This window comes from Aegilops tauschii, chromosome 5 (assembly GCF_002575655.3).
Source record: "Aegilops tauschii subsp. strangulata cultivar AL8/78 chromosome 5, Aet v6.0, whole genome shotgun sequence".
Classification (NCBI taxonomy): domain Eukaryota; kingdom Viridiplantae; phylum Streptophyta; class Magnoliopsida; order Poales; family Poaceae; genus Aegilops; species Aegilops tauschii.
The window spans coordinates 50,637,148-50,652,848 of NC_053039.3; the positions used below are offsets into that span (position 1 = coordinate 50,637,148).

General features: G+C 45.7%; 1 protein-coding gene across 1 annotated transcript; it reads right to left on the reverse strand.

The window, feature by feature from the left end:
• Positions 1-9,453: 9,453 nt before the first annotated feature.
• On the reverse strand, positions 9,454-11,659 carry LOC109781913 (uncharacterized). The gene has a single exon (XM_045228503.2). The coding sequence runs from the start codon at positions 11,090-11,092 to the stop codon at positions 10,205-10,207; it is 888 nt and encodes a 295-aa protein (XP_045084438.2). The 5' UTR covers positions 11,093-11,659; the 3' UTR covers positions 9,454-10,204.
• Between the last annotated feature and the right edge of the window lie 4,042 nt (positions 11,660-15,701).

Here is a 15,701-nt window from a genome sequence, read left to right on the forward strand (position 1 = left end):
TGACATCCGACACGTGTGGGCCAACTACAAGTCTTCTTCCTCTTCGTCATCTTCAAGGCGGAGACGCTCAAGTCGCAAGTCTTCGGAGCGACCACAAGATGCAAGTACCACGCGGCACCGTCAAGAAAACCTTCATGAGTAAAAGAGAAGACCGAGAGACGACCTCCACCACGAGCAAGCTACGACTACTACCACCACTTCGGCATCTTCGCCAAGTGTTATCAAGGCATCTTCGCCTTCGGACGTACAACATCTTCGCCTACCTCCGACAAGTACGCCTACATCAGCTTTCATCCACGGCGACGGTGACAAGATGATCGAGCATGGGATTTTCCCTTTGGTCATGGAGGAGAGCGATGATGTGCCATCTTCGGCCTTCATCCACGACGACGACGACGAGATGGTTGAGCATGGGATTTTTCCTTCGACCACGGCGACGTATGATGACTTGAGTGACTTGTCCTACCATATTGAGAGTGAGAGTGACTTCACCACTAGCCCCATATATGATGAGTTGCCACAATTCCCATGTGAGGAGAGCCACAACCCCCACCACTTGAGTGAGATGAGTGACTCCACCATATGTGACATTGAGTGCACCTACCTTGAGGGAGTGAGTGAGCCACCACCACATAGAGAGAGTGAGGTAGTTGATAGGGCATGTGAGGCCACTATGATTTCTAACGACTTAACCTCTACCTCTATTGTGTCTTCTCATTTGGTGCTAGGTCCCATTTATGATGACGCGCCGATTCGCGACGACTTCGTCCTTCCTTTGGACAAGACGATGGCCATGGTGGAATATGATGCACCCCCCCACATGGTTCCATCAAGATGAAGATGATGACCACCATTTGGTCTTTGCCACTTCACCTACACCACTTGAGTGGAATGAACAAGGTAATATAGGTGAAGGTGATGCTCTAGTCCCGCTAGTGGACATTCTGGACATTGATTGCTTGCATGATGTTGATCCATCTATTGTCATGCTTCATGCTAGCTCGACTTCCCCATGCGATGATTTACCCATTTATGATGAGTTTGATGATTTCCATGTGGAGTCTATTAGTTGTGATGCCATGTTACATAGGATTTCTTGTGACAATTCTATTGGTCACATTATGTTTGACAATCCGCTTGCCTTGTCATATGCTATGCATGAGATCAACAATATGTCATATTTGCAATCTCATCATAGTGACTATGCATATGCCATCAACATAAACCCAATTTGCACATATGACATAGATTACAAGCCCATGGTTATTGGCATTTGTTTTTCTTGTGATGATATTGATATGCGCCCTTTGCATCATTTATCTCATATGCCATGCCATCGCCTCCTACCTTCGGATATGCATTGTTTTGGATGTTGTTTATTTTCTCCATATGATATTTCCGCTCTTTCTCATGAGGAGACCCCCATAGTTTTCTCATACATTTTAGGAGATTTTGATTCATCCTATCCATTGCATGATCCCACTACTTGTGTGCACCATATGCTTCCCATGAATAAACATGCTAGTGATGTGCCATATACTTGCATTCTCAATTTGTGTCCCATCGTGTCATACATAACAACTATTCTTTCATGATGGATGACATGTTCTTATACCATGCATCAAATTTCTTTGAGCGATGTTTATCTTGTGCTAACTCACACAAGCACATACACATCATGATGGATGACGTGTATATTTACCACGAACACAATTTCTTTGGTTTTTTTCTCTTTTGTGTAGGTACCCATGAATACTTGTCAACCTCACAATCCCATGAGTTGACAAAACGAGTTCTAGAGAGAGCAATGATGGCTTGGGATCCCGTGGATTGTCTTTCTCACCGCTCTCTTCACGCAAAGACTTCGCGCATTTCTTCTACATGGCCCTCACTTGGCTATGGATTATTGTCCATTACATATTATATGCCCATATTGCCATGTTCACTTTGCATGACATGCTTATTCATATGCCTTTACCATGCATTTGTGACCCATGCTTTGCTTTACACACGATGATTGATTCTAGTACTTGTATGTGTATTTGCAAGCTTGGTGGAGATATTGCTCGTTCCTGCCATGTTTCATTTATGATCCATTCCCATGATGATACTATGATCTCGCTTTGTGTTCGTGCTCGCGATATGCCATGTGCATTGCCTAGGCCTATTATTTGCTCACATGACATGATTGCCATGATTTCCTATAGTGTGTTGCATCTTCGCTCCACTAGTTTGCACAACTTGATTTCTATGCTTTCTCATGTTGCATCCAATTCTAGGATACTTGCTCCTATCATATGTTTGGTTGCAACAATGTCATTACTTCACATATGTCATGTCGCATTGCTTGTCACATGATTGACTTGATTGCCTCGCACATGTTGCACCATTGCTATCTCATTTGTGTTGAGTGCCACACTATCTTCACCACACCATATGCACATTATTCTTGGATTGTCTTGCACTTGCCTCATGTGTTTAGCCATTCCATTTCATTTGGTGTTGTGAATGACTCTTATGCCTACCATAGACCATTTGTCGAGCGCTTTATGCATGTTTGCTATGATCTTGAGGTTGATGCTTGCTATCTTGTCAAACATATTTGCATCGCTACCTCACATTTGCATGCTTGTTTCCATGATGTCTTTGCTTCTGCTCAATTTACGTGCTTACATGACATGTCACACTCCCTTGTCACACCACATGCTATGCTTGATGACGACACTTGTTTGGTGAGTCACCTCTTGAATGCTTGGTTTTGCACTAACGCTAACCACATTTGTTTTTCCAAGTGTTTGTTATACTTGCTCCTTTTGAAGGAATCACAAGACGGTGCAACATTGGAGAGTGCCCATTTTGAGCTTCAAGATGACAAGTGCTTGGTAGTCGTCCACTTCTACACGGCGACGCCATCTCTTTCCCATGATGATGAAGATCACGATCCGTGGACGGATCTCTCCCAAGGGGGGGGGGATGATGTGGAGCATCCCTCGACCATCACCATGGGCGTCACACCACCACCGCGAAGACCTCGAGGACCAAGGACAAGAGCACGTGCACGCACCGTCGAAACCGAGGTTAACTCTTTCCTCTCCGAGTTTCGTTCGGATTCACTTGTGAATGGGATTCTACCTCAAAGAGACATGTTGGGCATTCTTAGGTATTTCGGAGATCGTCACGAGGGAGCACGGAGGAATCACCAAGTTCATCGGAGACCTACGGAGGAGGACAAGGAAGAAGGATGCGCGAGAAGCATGAAGCAAAGGAGTTCTCGGACCACCACGGCCCTCCCCTACAGCCGGCGGAGCCCCTGACTACCCCGGGTGCCCGGCCACTCTAGGCCCGGTTGCCCGGCCCTGACCTGGGCGCGGCCGCTCCCGGCTCCGGGTGCCCGGCCTTGGAGGGCCCGGGTGCTCGCACCCCCCTGGGCGCTGTCCCAGCCGGCCCCGGGTGCCCGGGCCCCCCGCCTGGTGCCACCAGCCACCACCCCGGGTGCCCGGGCCACTACCCCCGGGTGCCCGGCCTCTACAACAACAAGGGCGCAGCCCCCCTGACCGGACCGGGTGCCCGGTCCCTCGCACCCCGGGTGCCCGGACCCCTCCGAGAGTGTCTCCATTTTCAGGGTAATTTTGGACCTTTGTATCCCTCTCTCCCTCTATTTCGTCCCTAGACTATATATACTCCTTCCCTGGCTCATTTAGAGGATAGCAAAGTATTTGGTAGACAAAGAGAGAGCTTTGCTCATCTTCCTCCTCATGAAGATCATGACCTCCTATGGAGAAGATCCCTAGTGGATTCAAGCCCCCTTCTTGGGAAGGATCCCCATCATAGGATCATCAAGACCTCTCTCCTCATAGGATTGGGATGAACTAGTACCTTGTATCTTTCCTTTGTTGTTCTTGGATCATTGTGACCTCTTGTGTGTTCTTGGATCTAGCATATGTGTGATTGGATCTAGTCAATTTGAATGTTTCCCCTCTCTTGTGTTCTTCGTGTTCTTGGGGATTTCCCCTCCAATTCGTGAAAGATCTCCATCCATGGTTCCACCCTACAACAGAACTGCTACATTGCTCCCTTTCTAAATGATTAGCACGAATCCTAAAGCACAACTAAAATTCTTATTATCATTTTCAATTAATGCGAGGATCGGAAATCTAGCCCAACCCATCAGCTAGCCTAGCCCAGCCCAAGTCCACAAAAACATGTTTCGTGTTAGCAGCTCACGTCGTGCTGCGCCCCTGTCGCCGGAGACTCCACCATCGTCTCTGTCGTCCAAGAACATTCCTCGTCCACAGCTCTCTGAATAATATATAAACATCATGCATCTCTCTTGCAGCACACCCCTTAGCCTAATGTCCGCAGATCAGCCACCTCAACTACCATATTCATCCATTTCATCGGTTCCATGAGCCCATCTTTCCTCAGTTACCTGGAAAAGGTAGTCGGGTCGGAATAGATTTGTGCAACAATCACTCATCCATGGACAAAGAAGATGATGCTGGCTATATAGAGATAATTTTTCCTTGATCTGAATGTTGATGACCCAAGTTCTAATTGTTTGAGTTTGTCATTCAATCCATGTTCTCCATCTGAGAAAAATGTCCAGCAGCTATATACAAGGAAAAAAATGTTGATATGATCTCTAAAGTTGTAAACCGAGTTCAATTTGCTAGTTTAATGGATAATATGTTTTAACGATTTGTCATACTAGCTATAATTTAACATGATTAGGGTTCACTGGTACTTCTTGCCGCAGATGCATGTGATTAGATTGTGTGGTTATTTGGATGGGCTGGATTGGACAGGTGAGGATCGGAACCAGGCAGGTACCTACAGGTGAACATCATAAATAATATTCTTAATTAATTAAGTATGCTTTAGGATTCGTGTCGCTTTAAAAAAAAGGAGTACTGGAGCACTTCTCAATAAAACATTCATATACATGCTCAAGCAGTGAATGGATGGATTTGTACCGCAATAGTTATTTTGGCCATCGCTGTTCATGTTGTCGCAGTAGCTAATCACCATCATCCCTGCTTAGATTTCTGGCTCAAACCAATGCGCGAGGGCCAGAGCCTCCGATTCTTCTGCTCTGTGCCACCCTCCTCCTTTATCCCCATGCCGGTTCGAGCTCCCAAGCTCTGTCAATGGTGGTCGGGGTAGAAGAGTTGAAACTTATGATTATGATTAGACCCTCATGCTTTAGGTTATTCATGTTTATGTCCAAATATTTTACAGTGGCATCCCTCCTCTCTCTCACGATGACATGTGGGCCCCGTTCACCCCGGGTCCCATTAGTCAGTGACATAGCCTAACTCCTCTCCAGTCCACGTCACTCCATGAACTAAGTCCACATGGACCACACTCACACAAACCATTCCGTGAACTCGGCCCATATGGGCCGATGACACGCGCACCCATAGGTTTTGAGAGGCACTATATTATGTTAGTTAACTTGTATTAAAGATAGAAAGATTAGGATTTGTTGCAACTCTACCATCTTTTCATGTGGAGACAAAGCTAAGGCTTATGCAAATATAGTCTCTTCTGAATCGATAATTCAAAACGGTGCCCAGGCTCGTCTGCTATCGGTGAACAGTAAATTCGAAAAAAATAGCAAATAAATTCAAAAAAATCTGAACTTTTTACACATGAAATATGAGAGAATTTTCTAGGTGCCTCCAAAATTTCAAGGTGTTTGGAAATTTGACGAGCTCGTGGTAAAAAACAAAATTCGGACTACACAGTGCACTTTTTGAAAGTTTCTTTGACAAGCCAAATTTATTATTTTTGCCACAGCCTTCTCATATGTCCAAACACGTTGAAATTTGGCACGCACCTAGAAGATTCTCTCAACTTTCATGTGTAAAAGTATCAGATTTTTTTGAATATGTTTGCTATTTTTTCGACTTTACTGTTCATAGGCAGGTGCAGCTGAGCCTGGGTGTAGAAACGTTGCACTCCTTCTGAATGATGAAATTACCAATGTGCTGCATTAGCAACTAGTTAAATTGAAAGCTTCATGTTGGCTTAAGAATTTCGGGGTGCCATATGAGTTTACTCAAGCACCGTACATTCTTTTTTTTTCCTGGTCTCCTTTTTTGGCCTGCTATCTTCTTAAGAACCCAAGTGTCACTTGTTCAGTTAAATTTCTTTGTTGGTAAGCTCACAAAACAGTATTTTTTCAGAGTCATTGCATGATTGACCATGTCCTTTGTTCTGACCATATGATTCAGTACAAATTTATCTTGTAATTATTGATTGTACTATATCATTCGCAATAATCAGAATTTTCATAGTGCCAAATTTATTAGTTTTCCTTTTCATAAAAGAAGTACATTTAATACTCATCTCCAAGTGGATCCAGTTTTCACTCTGCTACGAAACTGCTACTACTATGTTAGAGTGTTTGCTGTAGGATCAGCTTCACAATAACTACTAACATGAGGTAGTGATGTCCTGGATGATTGTTTAGTATGTTATTATTCACAATAACTACTAACAATATATTCCATAGCTTTATTTTTCTGTTCTTTGCTCTGCTCATGTGGACATGGAAGGGAGGAGGAAGACAGAAGGGAATGAGAGTGGAACAAGAGGATCAGAGGAAATTGATCTCGGAGGTAATGAACTCCATCGTCCATGCAATGATATTTAACATATCCATGCCCACGTAAGCACAGGCACTGCAAACCTCACGTCTAGTTTGGTGGCTCAGATTCTTTACTTAGCTCCCTAAATGCCTTGCACTTTTGTAGAATAGATTTTCAATTCCCATGCAACTCCAAAATATCGACTATTAGCAGAAGCCTAGTGGAGTTCCCACTAAAATATGGAAACATCATTATAGTAATTTAGAATTGTCTTGGTTCCTGAAAAATAGTTCATTCTGAGTAACCTTGCTTTATACATATCCCCGCGGACCTTTTTGTGACAGTAATGAGTTTTACTTGGAGAAAACTTAATTTGCGATCTTAGCATGCTCCAGCGAGCCTTGTAAGGTAAAATTAATTTGGTATGAAAATACAGTAATGTCTCTACTACTTCTATATATGCTTATGGCTCTGACAAGAGGAAGAATCCATAGTTTGTTTATTCATCTATGGCTGCTTCTTGTCACAGCACACAGTTCCACAGTTGTGGATATGAACTCATTTTACTTGAATGATCATGTTGTGCCATGCTGATGTGTCCATTTGATTTAAAAGGAATATTTTTCTACTAGCCTGTGAATATGCATACTGACCTCATGGAACACAGCCAAGTGTTATGAATAGCACTTCTATTGAATTCTAGCCCCATGGGGACTATATATATAGGTACATGAGGGTGAATACTAGACTACGATAAGGACTATACAATTAGAGTCCTATAGTACTACTACTGCTACACCCTTAACACCCCCCCCCCCCCCCCCCTAAATGCAAGCCGTATGCAATAGCGTCGCATTTGAAAGAAAGAGTGAGCACTAAGACTAAACTTATACTTAGTACATACAAAATCTAACTCTATGAAGCCTTCTTATAGTGGAGTCTTGATAATCCGTCGAATCAAGCCGAAGAAGTGCATAACGAAGCACATGTGTAGAGTCATGATGGTGACTTCAAAAAATGCCCATGATCAAAAGTAGCAGGAGGCAACAAAGAAAGTTGTTCCTGGAGCTATGAAAAAGACCAAGAAGACAGACAAAATGCCCTACATCAAACGAGTAGCCAAGCCGACAAACAAAGTCGACAAGAAAAGCTGCGAAAAGACCTAGATGGTTGTATGACACCAAAATAACATTGTATTAGCCAAACAAAGATGAAGTTTGGCTAACTAAAAAGATATTGGTTGTCCGGTAAAGCATATGTGGACTCGCACGACGTAGACGAACACAAGAGAAAATAGATTGGGATGTGGACGCAATAGAAAACAAAATACTAGATCTAGATCCAAAGATGCTAGCAGCAATAAGCAACACAAATGGCTAAACTTTAGAAGCCAGAGGACAAGCAAGCACCATAAAGCAAAACACGAAGTAGCACAAGTAACTGCATGATTCATGGAAGCATAGCTCAAGACGGGCCTCCATGATTCATGGAAGCAGACAACCTTCTTCGCCGCGGCTGGCCTGCTAATGCATCCTGCCCCCTCTGTCTGTCGGAACCCGAGACCTGTACGCACTTGTTTGTGCATTGCCGATACACGCAGCAGCTTTGGGGTTTGCTCAAGCGCAGGTTTGGGGCTCACTTCATCACGCCAGAGGACAGTTTTAGCGGCATAGAGGAGTGGTGGCTCCAGGCCAGAGCCGGCGTTCCTAAACCGATGCGTCGCAACTTCGACACTTTTACTATTCTCATGCACTGGAGGCTGTGGAAGGAGAAGAACTCCAGGATTTTTGACCAGATGGCAAGCAGCGCCGACAGGGTGCTGGATTTGGTCTATGAAGATATTGCGGTTTGACGTGCGGCCGGTTGTATTGTTGAGCTCGGAGCCTAATCTGAGAACTTTGGATGTACCTCTGTGTTTCCTTTTGTATAGCTGTATTTGGCTGCTTTAGACGGTTTTCAGCTCTAGTACGCCTAGACTGCTAACCAGATTGTACCTCTCTTCTTTCTATCTAATAAAGTTCGGCCATCGGCCCTTCGAGAAGACGGGCCTCCAACCCAACAAAAGGCCAAAAGCAGTCCATGTTGAATAGACTATAGCCACACCATCGGGAGCAGCACGAAAAGTAGCGACGCTTCAAGAACAGCCGGCAGTTGTAGCTTCTGCAACGTGATGACAAGCCGGCAGGAGCGAGACAAGGCAACAAGGAAGATCGCGCTAGATCCCAAACAAATCAGCTGTGAAGGCCGAAAACAAACAACACGAACTCGACGAGGATTGAGGTCTCGGCGCGCTCCAAATGAAATTCGATGACCGCGTCCTGCTGTGGAGAGCGGCGACCCGTTGATAAAGGATGGCGCCGTGGCCTTAGCGATGAAGCTCTAGATCAGCGCGTCCCCGAGCAAGCAGTGGAAGATGTGGAGCCGCCCCCGGGAGTTGATTTTGCTCCTCCCGGGGGGGAGGGCAGCGGAAAACATATGACACGCAAGTGCAACGTGCGGAAAAGATTAGAGAGAGGGAGAGACATACCCTAACCCTAATTTTTGGCTCTGTATACCATGTTATGAATAGCACTTGTATATTCTAGCCCCATGGGGACAATATACATGGTACATGAGGGCTAGTACTAGACTGGGATAAGGAATCTACAATTAGAGTCCTATACTACTACTACTACACCCTTAACACCAAGATAGTCTTCTCTGCAGTGTTTTCAGCAATGGTTATATTTTGGTTGCTTTTTTACTTATTTTCCCATTGGACCGCTCTGGTCTAAGATGTTTGTCTAGAACTTGCTTTTTAACTTATTTCCATCTGGATCACGTCCTCGGCTCCTCGGTAGCCTTCATATATCCATGGCTCTTTTTTTTTTGTTCTTTGCTCTGCTCTGACAAAGAAGGGAGGAGGGAGACAAAAGGGAATGAGAGGGGAACAAGAGGATTGGAGGAAACTGATCTCGGAGGTAATGAACTCAATCATCTGTGCAATGATATCTAACATATCGATGCCCACGCAAGAACAGGCACTGCAAACCTCATGTCTAGTTTGGTGGCTCGGATTCTTTACTTAGCTCCCTAATTGCCTTGCATCTTTGTTAAATAGATTTTCATTTCTTGTGCAACTCCAAAATGTCGACTATTAGTACAAGTTTTGCTACTAAAATATGAAAACATGATTATAATTTAGATTGGTCCTGGTTCCTGAAAAATAACTATTGAAGATTGTAGCTGATGGGAGTCGACCTCTGGCTACTAAACTTCTTCACATTGGAGATGAACGTGAGAGGTTAGGCACGGGAGATACATCAAGGTCAGATGTCATTATGAAATAATAAGAAGAGGAGATTAACGTCCAGATATTTTGCTTTTTTGTGAAAATTTCTAGACTATTTCTCTATTTTTTTCAGACCCCTTGGTGGGAAGTTCATCTCCTTTTATTATTAAATAGATAGTCATCTTTCTTTCAGCCTCATACGTAGTATATGTTTGGAATATTAGCAGCAACGATCTATTCATCAACACGATCTATGACACGGGTCACAAAATAGTTTCCAGTCACAAACTCATCCATTTGTATGTTTTCACATTATGATGAACAAATCACAAAATCATGTCTAAACACAAAACAACTCAAGCAAAACTGAAGCATAAAGGGAAATTGGCAGTCTTGATTGCATACCTGGGGTAGGGATCCGGCTTGATCCAAGCCATGGTGGAAGCACACATGGTACAAGAGAAAGGTACAGGTACTCCTCTTCAAGCGGAGAGGCCCCTGTCACCTTGCCGTTGTGCATGTCCACCACCACGACGTGCTCGCCGACCTTGAGGTAGATGGCATTGGCGTTGAGCGGGTCAAGCACCGCGATCTGTGGCGCCGCCTGCGTTGAGTTCTCCTGCCATGGGTAGCCTCCATCCGCCAAGACCTGCCTGAGCGCCACCTGGTGCTCCAGTGTCCAGCCGCTGCCCTCGTCGCCGTCGAGCGCAAAGGAACTGAGCAGGAACGGGTCGTGAGGAGAGACCTCGGCGTAGCGCAGTCGCCCCTCGCTTACGCCGATGCGCCGGTGCTTGGCCACCTCCTCCTTGAACATCACCTTGTCCTCGAGCTCCCTAAAATCTCCGTCATTTGTACTTGCGCGCGCAGGGAGCACGCTGCCGCTGGGCAGCTCCACGAAGCGGGTCTCCGGCCAGTCGCCGAACGGGTCAACGGACATGGCGCCAAAGGTGAGGTCGACCCACCACAGGCGGCCGCCGAAGGCAACCGTCTCCTGGTTCACCTCCATCTGGCGCCGGAGCAGCGGTCCGCGCGGTACGCCCATCACCGTCCTCCACTCCCCTTCATCCGAGAGAAACCGCTCGAAGGCGGCGCCATCGAAGATGAGCTCGGCGACGGCGAACCTGTCAGGCGGCCCGTTCCCGAGCCCGGCATCCGCCTGCGTGAGGAGACCCATGTGGTGGAAGACGAGGGTCCTCCTGGAGCCGCCGATGTCGGGCAGGCGGAGCATCTGGCCGGTGAGGGGGTTGCAGACGAAGCGGTGAATTTCGGGGTCCCCCGTCAGATCCCAGGTGGTGCAGGGGCCCTCGGCTCGGTGGTCGTGGTAGCTGAGGAGGAGGTGGCCGTCGCCGCTGGCGGCGTCGACGGTGCCGAAGAGGAGCTGGACGACGTTGCCGCCGAGGTGATGGAGGACGTTGCTGCTGCCCGCGCTGGGGCGTTGGCTGGGGTCGATGAGATGCGCCGGGGCGGAGACGCGGGAGACGGCCGGGGGCTCGACGGGGCGGAAGCACGCGCCCGGGGCCGACGACGACCTGTCGACCCTTGTCGTGCGGTCGATGACGGCCCATGGCGGGTGCGAGGAGGCGCCCGGAGAGGGAGCGGACTGAGACGGCGGCGGAGGAGATGCCGATGAGGCGCCGGAGCGACATGGCGGTGGCGTCGGCACAGAGCTCGGTGTGGTCCGTCCGTCGTCGGACTGGTGGATGTTTGTGTACTGTAGCAGTCTCCTCCTTTGACGGTTGGTATGTGGCTACTGTGGACGGCAGCAGGTCTGCCTGACAAAGGCCAAAAGCAAAAGGTTTGCGTGCTCAACTGCTCACAGACTACAAGCAAATTTGATGTTTAAAGAAAAAGAAAATCCTCCCTAGTTTTGAATTTGAAAACACAGACTACAAACAAACAACTAGTGCAAGCTTAGAAAATACAGACTACAAACGAACTCCTAAAATCAAACTCTCCATGTCATACTGGGTCTATTTATTTGTGTGCTCTCCCGGATTCTCAAATCTTGCTCTCCAAACTATTCCCTCCGTTTCAAAATAGATGACTCAACTTTGTATTACTTAATACAAAGTTGAGTCATCTATTTTGGAACGGAGGGATTATATGGTAAATACCTAGGCTATGTTTGGTAACCCTCCACTCCTCTACCACGGAGCGGAGCGCGCGGAGCATCGTTTTAGCCGCTCCATAAATTACAACTAGATGTCACTCCGCTTCGGAACGGAGTTGCAGAGCCGGAGGGAGTCCGAACAGGCTCCTAGTGTGTTCCCGCGAAAATTTATAGCATTAAATTTATCAAGAATAAAGTTAGATATGTATTGTATTAAAAAATAGTAGTTGCGCATTATAGTCTCCTGGCCTTCTCACTTCCGTGAAATGATTTGTTGCTAAAAATAAAAAATAAAAAGTATTGATGATGCCAAGAGTTTACATGTTCCACAAAAATAGTTAGTCGGTTACAACTATTTAAGAATAGATGACATTTGTTTAGCTACCAAACATATCTCTCTCCTTGAAGAAAACATAATCAAAACATCAACGATAAATCCTACTCAAATGTCGTTGTCGATTTTTTTCCTGCTCCCACTCTCAAATACAGTTGTTAGAGGAAAAAAATATCAATCACAGTCGCTAGAGGATTACCTGACACAAGGTCGGGATGTGTTTCGTTGGGACCTCACTACATTTGGGTCATTCATAGTCGACTCTTTGTACCGTGCGCTCATGCATTCAGAGGTCCCGATGAATAAGAATAAGAAAATTTAGAAGTCAAAGATTCCACTAAAAATTAATGTTTTCATGTGGTATCTTCAAAGGGGAGTTTTGCTAATCAAAGACAACTCCCCACGTCGCAACTGATTAAGAAGTAAGAAGTGTAGCTTTTGTACTCATGACGAGACAATCAAACGCCTGGTTTTCCTATGCACGTTCTACATCGTTAGTCATCCAAATAGCGTCAAATCTGTACCTGCCCACAAGTCTTGCCAATATTCTTGGTCATTGGTTGGACGGTATATATCTCAAATAGGTTTAAAACACTAATAAGCGTGGGTGTGTATGCCCTTCTATGATCGCTTTGGCTTTGTAGAAATGTTTTGGTTTTTAATGACATAAATTGTTCTCCTTTGTAGGTTATTTTTCATTTTACGCACCACTACATACGTGGTCTACGCTAACGAGCAGAGTACCTGTTGGGGAACGTAGTAATTCAAAAAAAATCCTACGATCACCCAAGATCTATCTAGGAGATACATAGCAACGAGACGGGAGAGTGTGGCCACGTACCCTCGTAGACCCAAAGTGGAAGCATTATGTCAACGTGGTTGATGTAGTCGAACGTCTTCATGATCCAACCGATCCAAGTACCGAACGTACGGCACCTCCGTGTTCAGCACACGTTCAGCAAGATGATGTCCCTCGAGCTCTTGATCCAGTAGAGGGTCGAGGGAGAGTTCCGTCAGCACGACGGCGTGGCGACGGTGTTGGTGATGTGATCTGCGCAGAGCTTCGCCTAAGCACTACGACGCTATGACCGGAGGAGTAAACCGTGGAGTGGAGCACCGCACACGGCTAAGACAAATCTTGGTGTGCCTTTGGGGTGCCCCCCGCCCCCGTATATAAAGAGGGGAGGAGGAGGCCGGCGGCCTAGGAGGGGTGCGCCAAGGGGGGAGTCCTACTTGGACTCCTAGTCCAAGTAGGATTCCCCCCCCCCCCCCACCTTTTCCTTCCAATGGAGGGGGAAAGAGGGAAGGAGAGGAGAGGAGGAGGGAAAGGGGGGCCGCGCCCCCTCCCCTTCCTATTAGGACTCCCCTTGGGGGGGGGCTCCCCCTTGTGGGCTGTCGCTTCTTCTCTCCCATGGCCCATGAGGCCCATGATTTCCCCCGGGGGATTCCGGTAACCCCTCGGAACTCCGATAAAATACCCGAATCACTCGGAACCATTCCGATGTCCGAATATAACCTTCCAATATATGAATCTTTACCTCTCGACCATTTCGAGACTCCTCGTCATGTCCGTGATCTCATCCGGGACTCCGAACAAACTTCGGTCACCAAAACACATAACTCATAATACAAATCGTCATCGAATGTTAAGCGTGCGGACCCTACGGGTTCGAGAACTATGTAGACATGACCGAGACACGTCTCAGGTCAATAACCAATAGCGGAATCTGGATGCTCATATTGGCTCCTACACATTCTACGAAGATCTTTATCGGTCAAACCGCATAACCACATACGTTACTCCCTTTGTCATCGATATGTTACTTGCCCGAGATTCGATCGTCGGTATCGTCATACCTAGTTCAATCTCGTTACCGGCAATTCTCTTTACTCGTTCTGTAATGCATCATTCCGCAACTAACTCATTATTCACATTGCTTGCAAGGCTTATCATGATGTGCATTACCGAGAGGGCCCAGAGATACCTCTCCTATACTCGGAGTGACAAATCCTAATCTCGATCTATGCCAACCCAAGAAACACCTTCGGAGACACCTGTAGAGCATCTTTATAATCACCCAATTACGTTGTGATGTTTGATAGCATACAAGGTGTTCCTCCGGTACGGGAGTTGCATAATCTCATAGTCAAAGGAATATATATAAGTCATGAAGAAAGCAATAGCAATAAAACTTAATGATCATTATGCTAAGCTAACGGATGGGTCTTGTCCATCACATCATTCTCCTAATGATGTGATCTCGTTCGTCAAATGACAACACATGTCTATGGTTTGGAAACTTAACCATCTTTGATTAAGAAGCTAGCCTAGTAGAGGCTTACTAGGGACACGGTGTTTGGTCTATGTATCCACACATGTATCAAGTTTCCGGTTAATACAATTCTAGCATAGATAATAAACATTTATCCTGGTATAAGGAAATATAAAATAACAACTTTATTATTGCCTCTAGGGCATATTTCCTTCAGTCTCCCACTTGCACTAGAGTCAATAATCTAGTTCACATCGCCATGTGATTTAACACCAATAGTTCACGTCACCATGTGATTAACACCCATAGTTCACATCACCATGTGACCAACACCCAAAGGGTTTACTAGAGTCAATAATCTGGTTCACATCGCCATGTGATTAACACCCAAAGAGTACTAAGGTGAGATCATGTTTTGCTTGTGAGAGAACTTTAGTCAATGGATCTGCCATATTCAGATCCGTATGTATTTTGCAAATTTCTATGCCTACAATGCTCTGCATGGAGCTACTCTAGCTAATTGCTCCCACTTTTAATATGTATCCAGATTGAGGCTCAGAGTCATCTGGATCAGTGTCAAAACTTGCATCGACGTAACCCTTTACGACGAACTCTTTGTTACCTCCATAACCGAGAAACATATCCTTATTCCACTAAGGATAATTTTGACCGCTGTCCAGTGATCCACTCCCGGATCACTATTGTACCCTCTTGCCAAACTCATGGTGAGGTACACAATAGGTCTGGTACACATCATAGCATACTTCATAGAACCTATGACTGAGGCATAGGGAATGACTTTCATTCTCTTTTTATTTTCTACTGTGGTCGGGTTTTGAGTCTTACTCAACTTCACACCTTGCAACACAGGCAAGAACTCCTTCTTTGATTGTTCCATTTTGAACTACTTCAAAATCTTGTCAAGGCATGTACTCATTGAAAAATCTTATCAAGCGTCTTGATCTATCTCTATAGATCTTGATGCTCAATATGTAAGTAGCTTCACCGAGGTCTTTCTTTGAAAAACTCCTTTTAAACACTCCATTATGCTTTCCAGAAAATTCTACATCATTTCCGATCAACAATATGCCATTCACATATACTTATAAGAAAGGCTGTA

What these genes read in the sequence shown, in the direction of transcription:
- LOC109781913 (XM_045228503.2), bottom strand. Translation starts at nt 11,092, where the DNA reads ATGCTCCGCCTGCCCGACATCGGCGGCTCCAGGAGGACCCTCGTCTTC.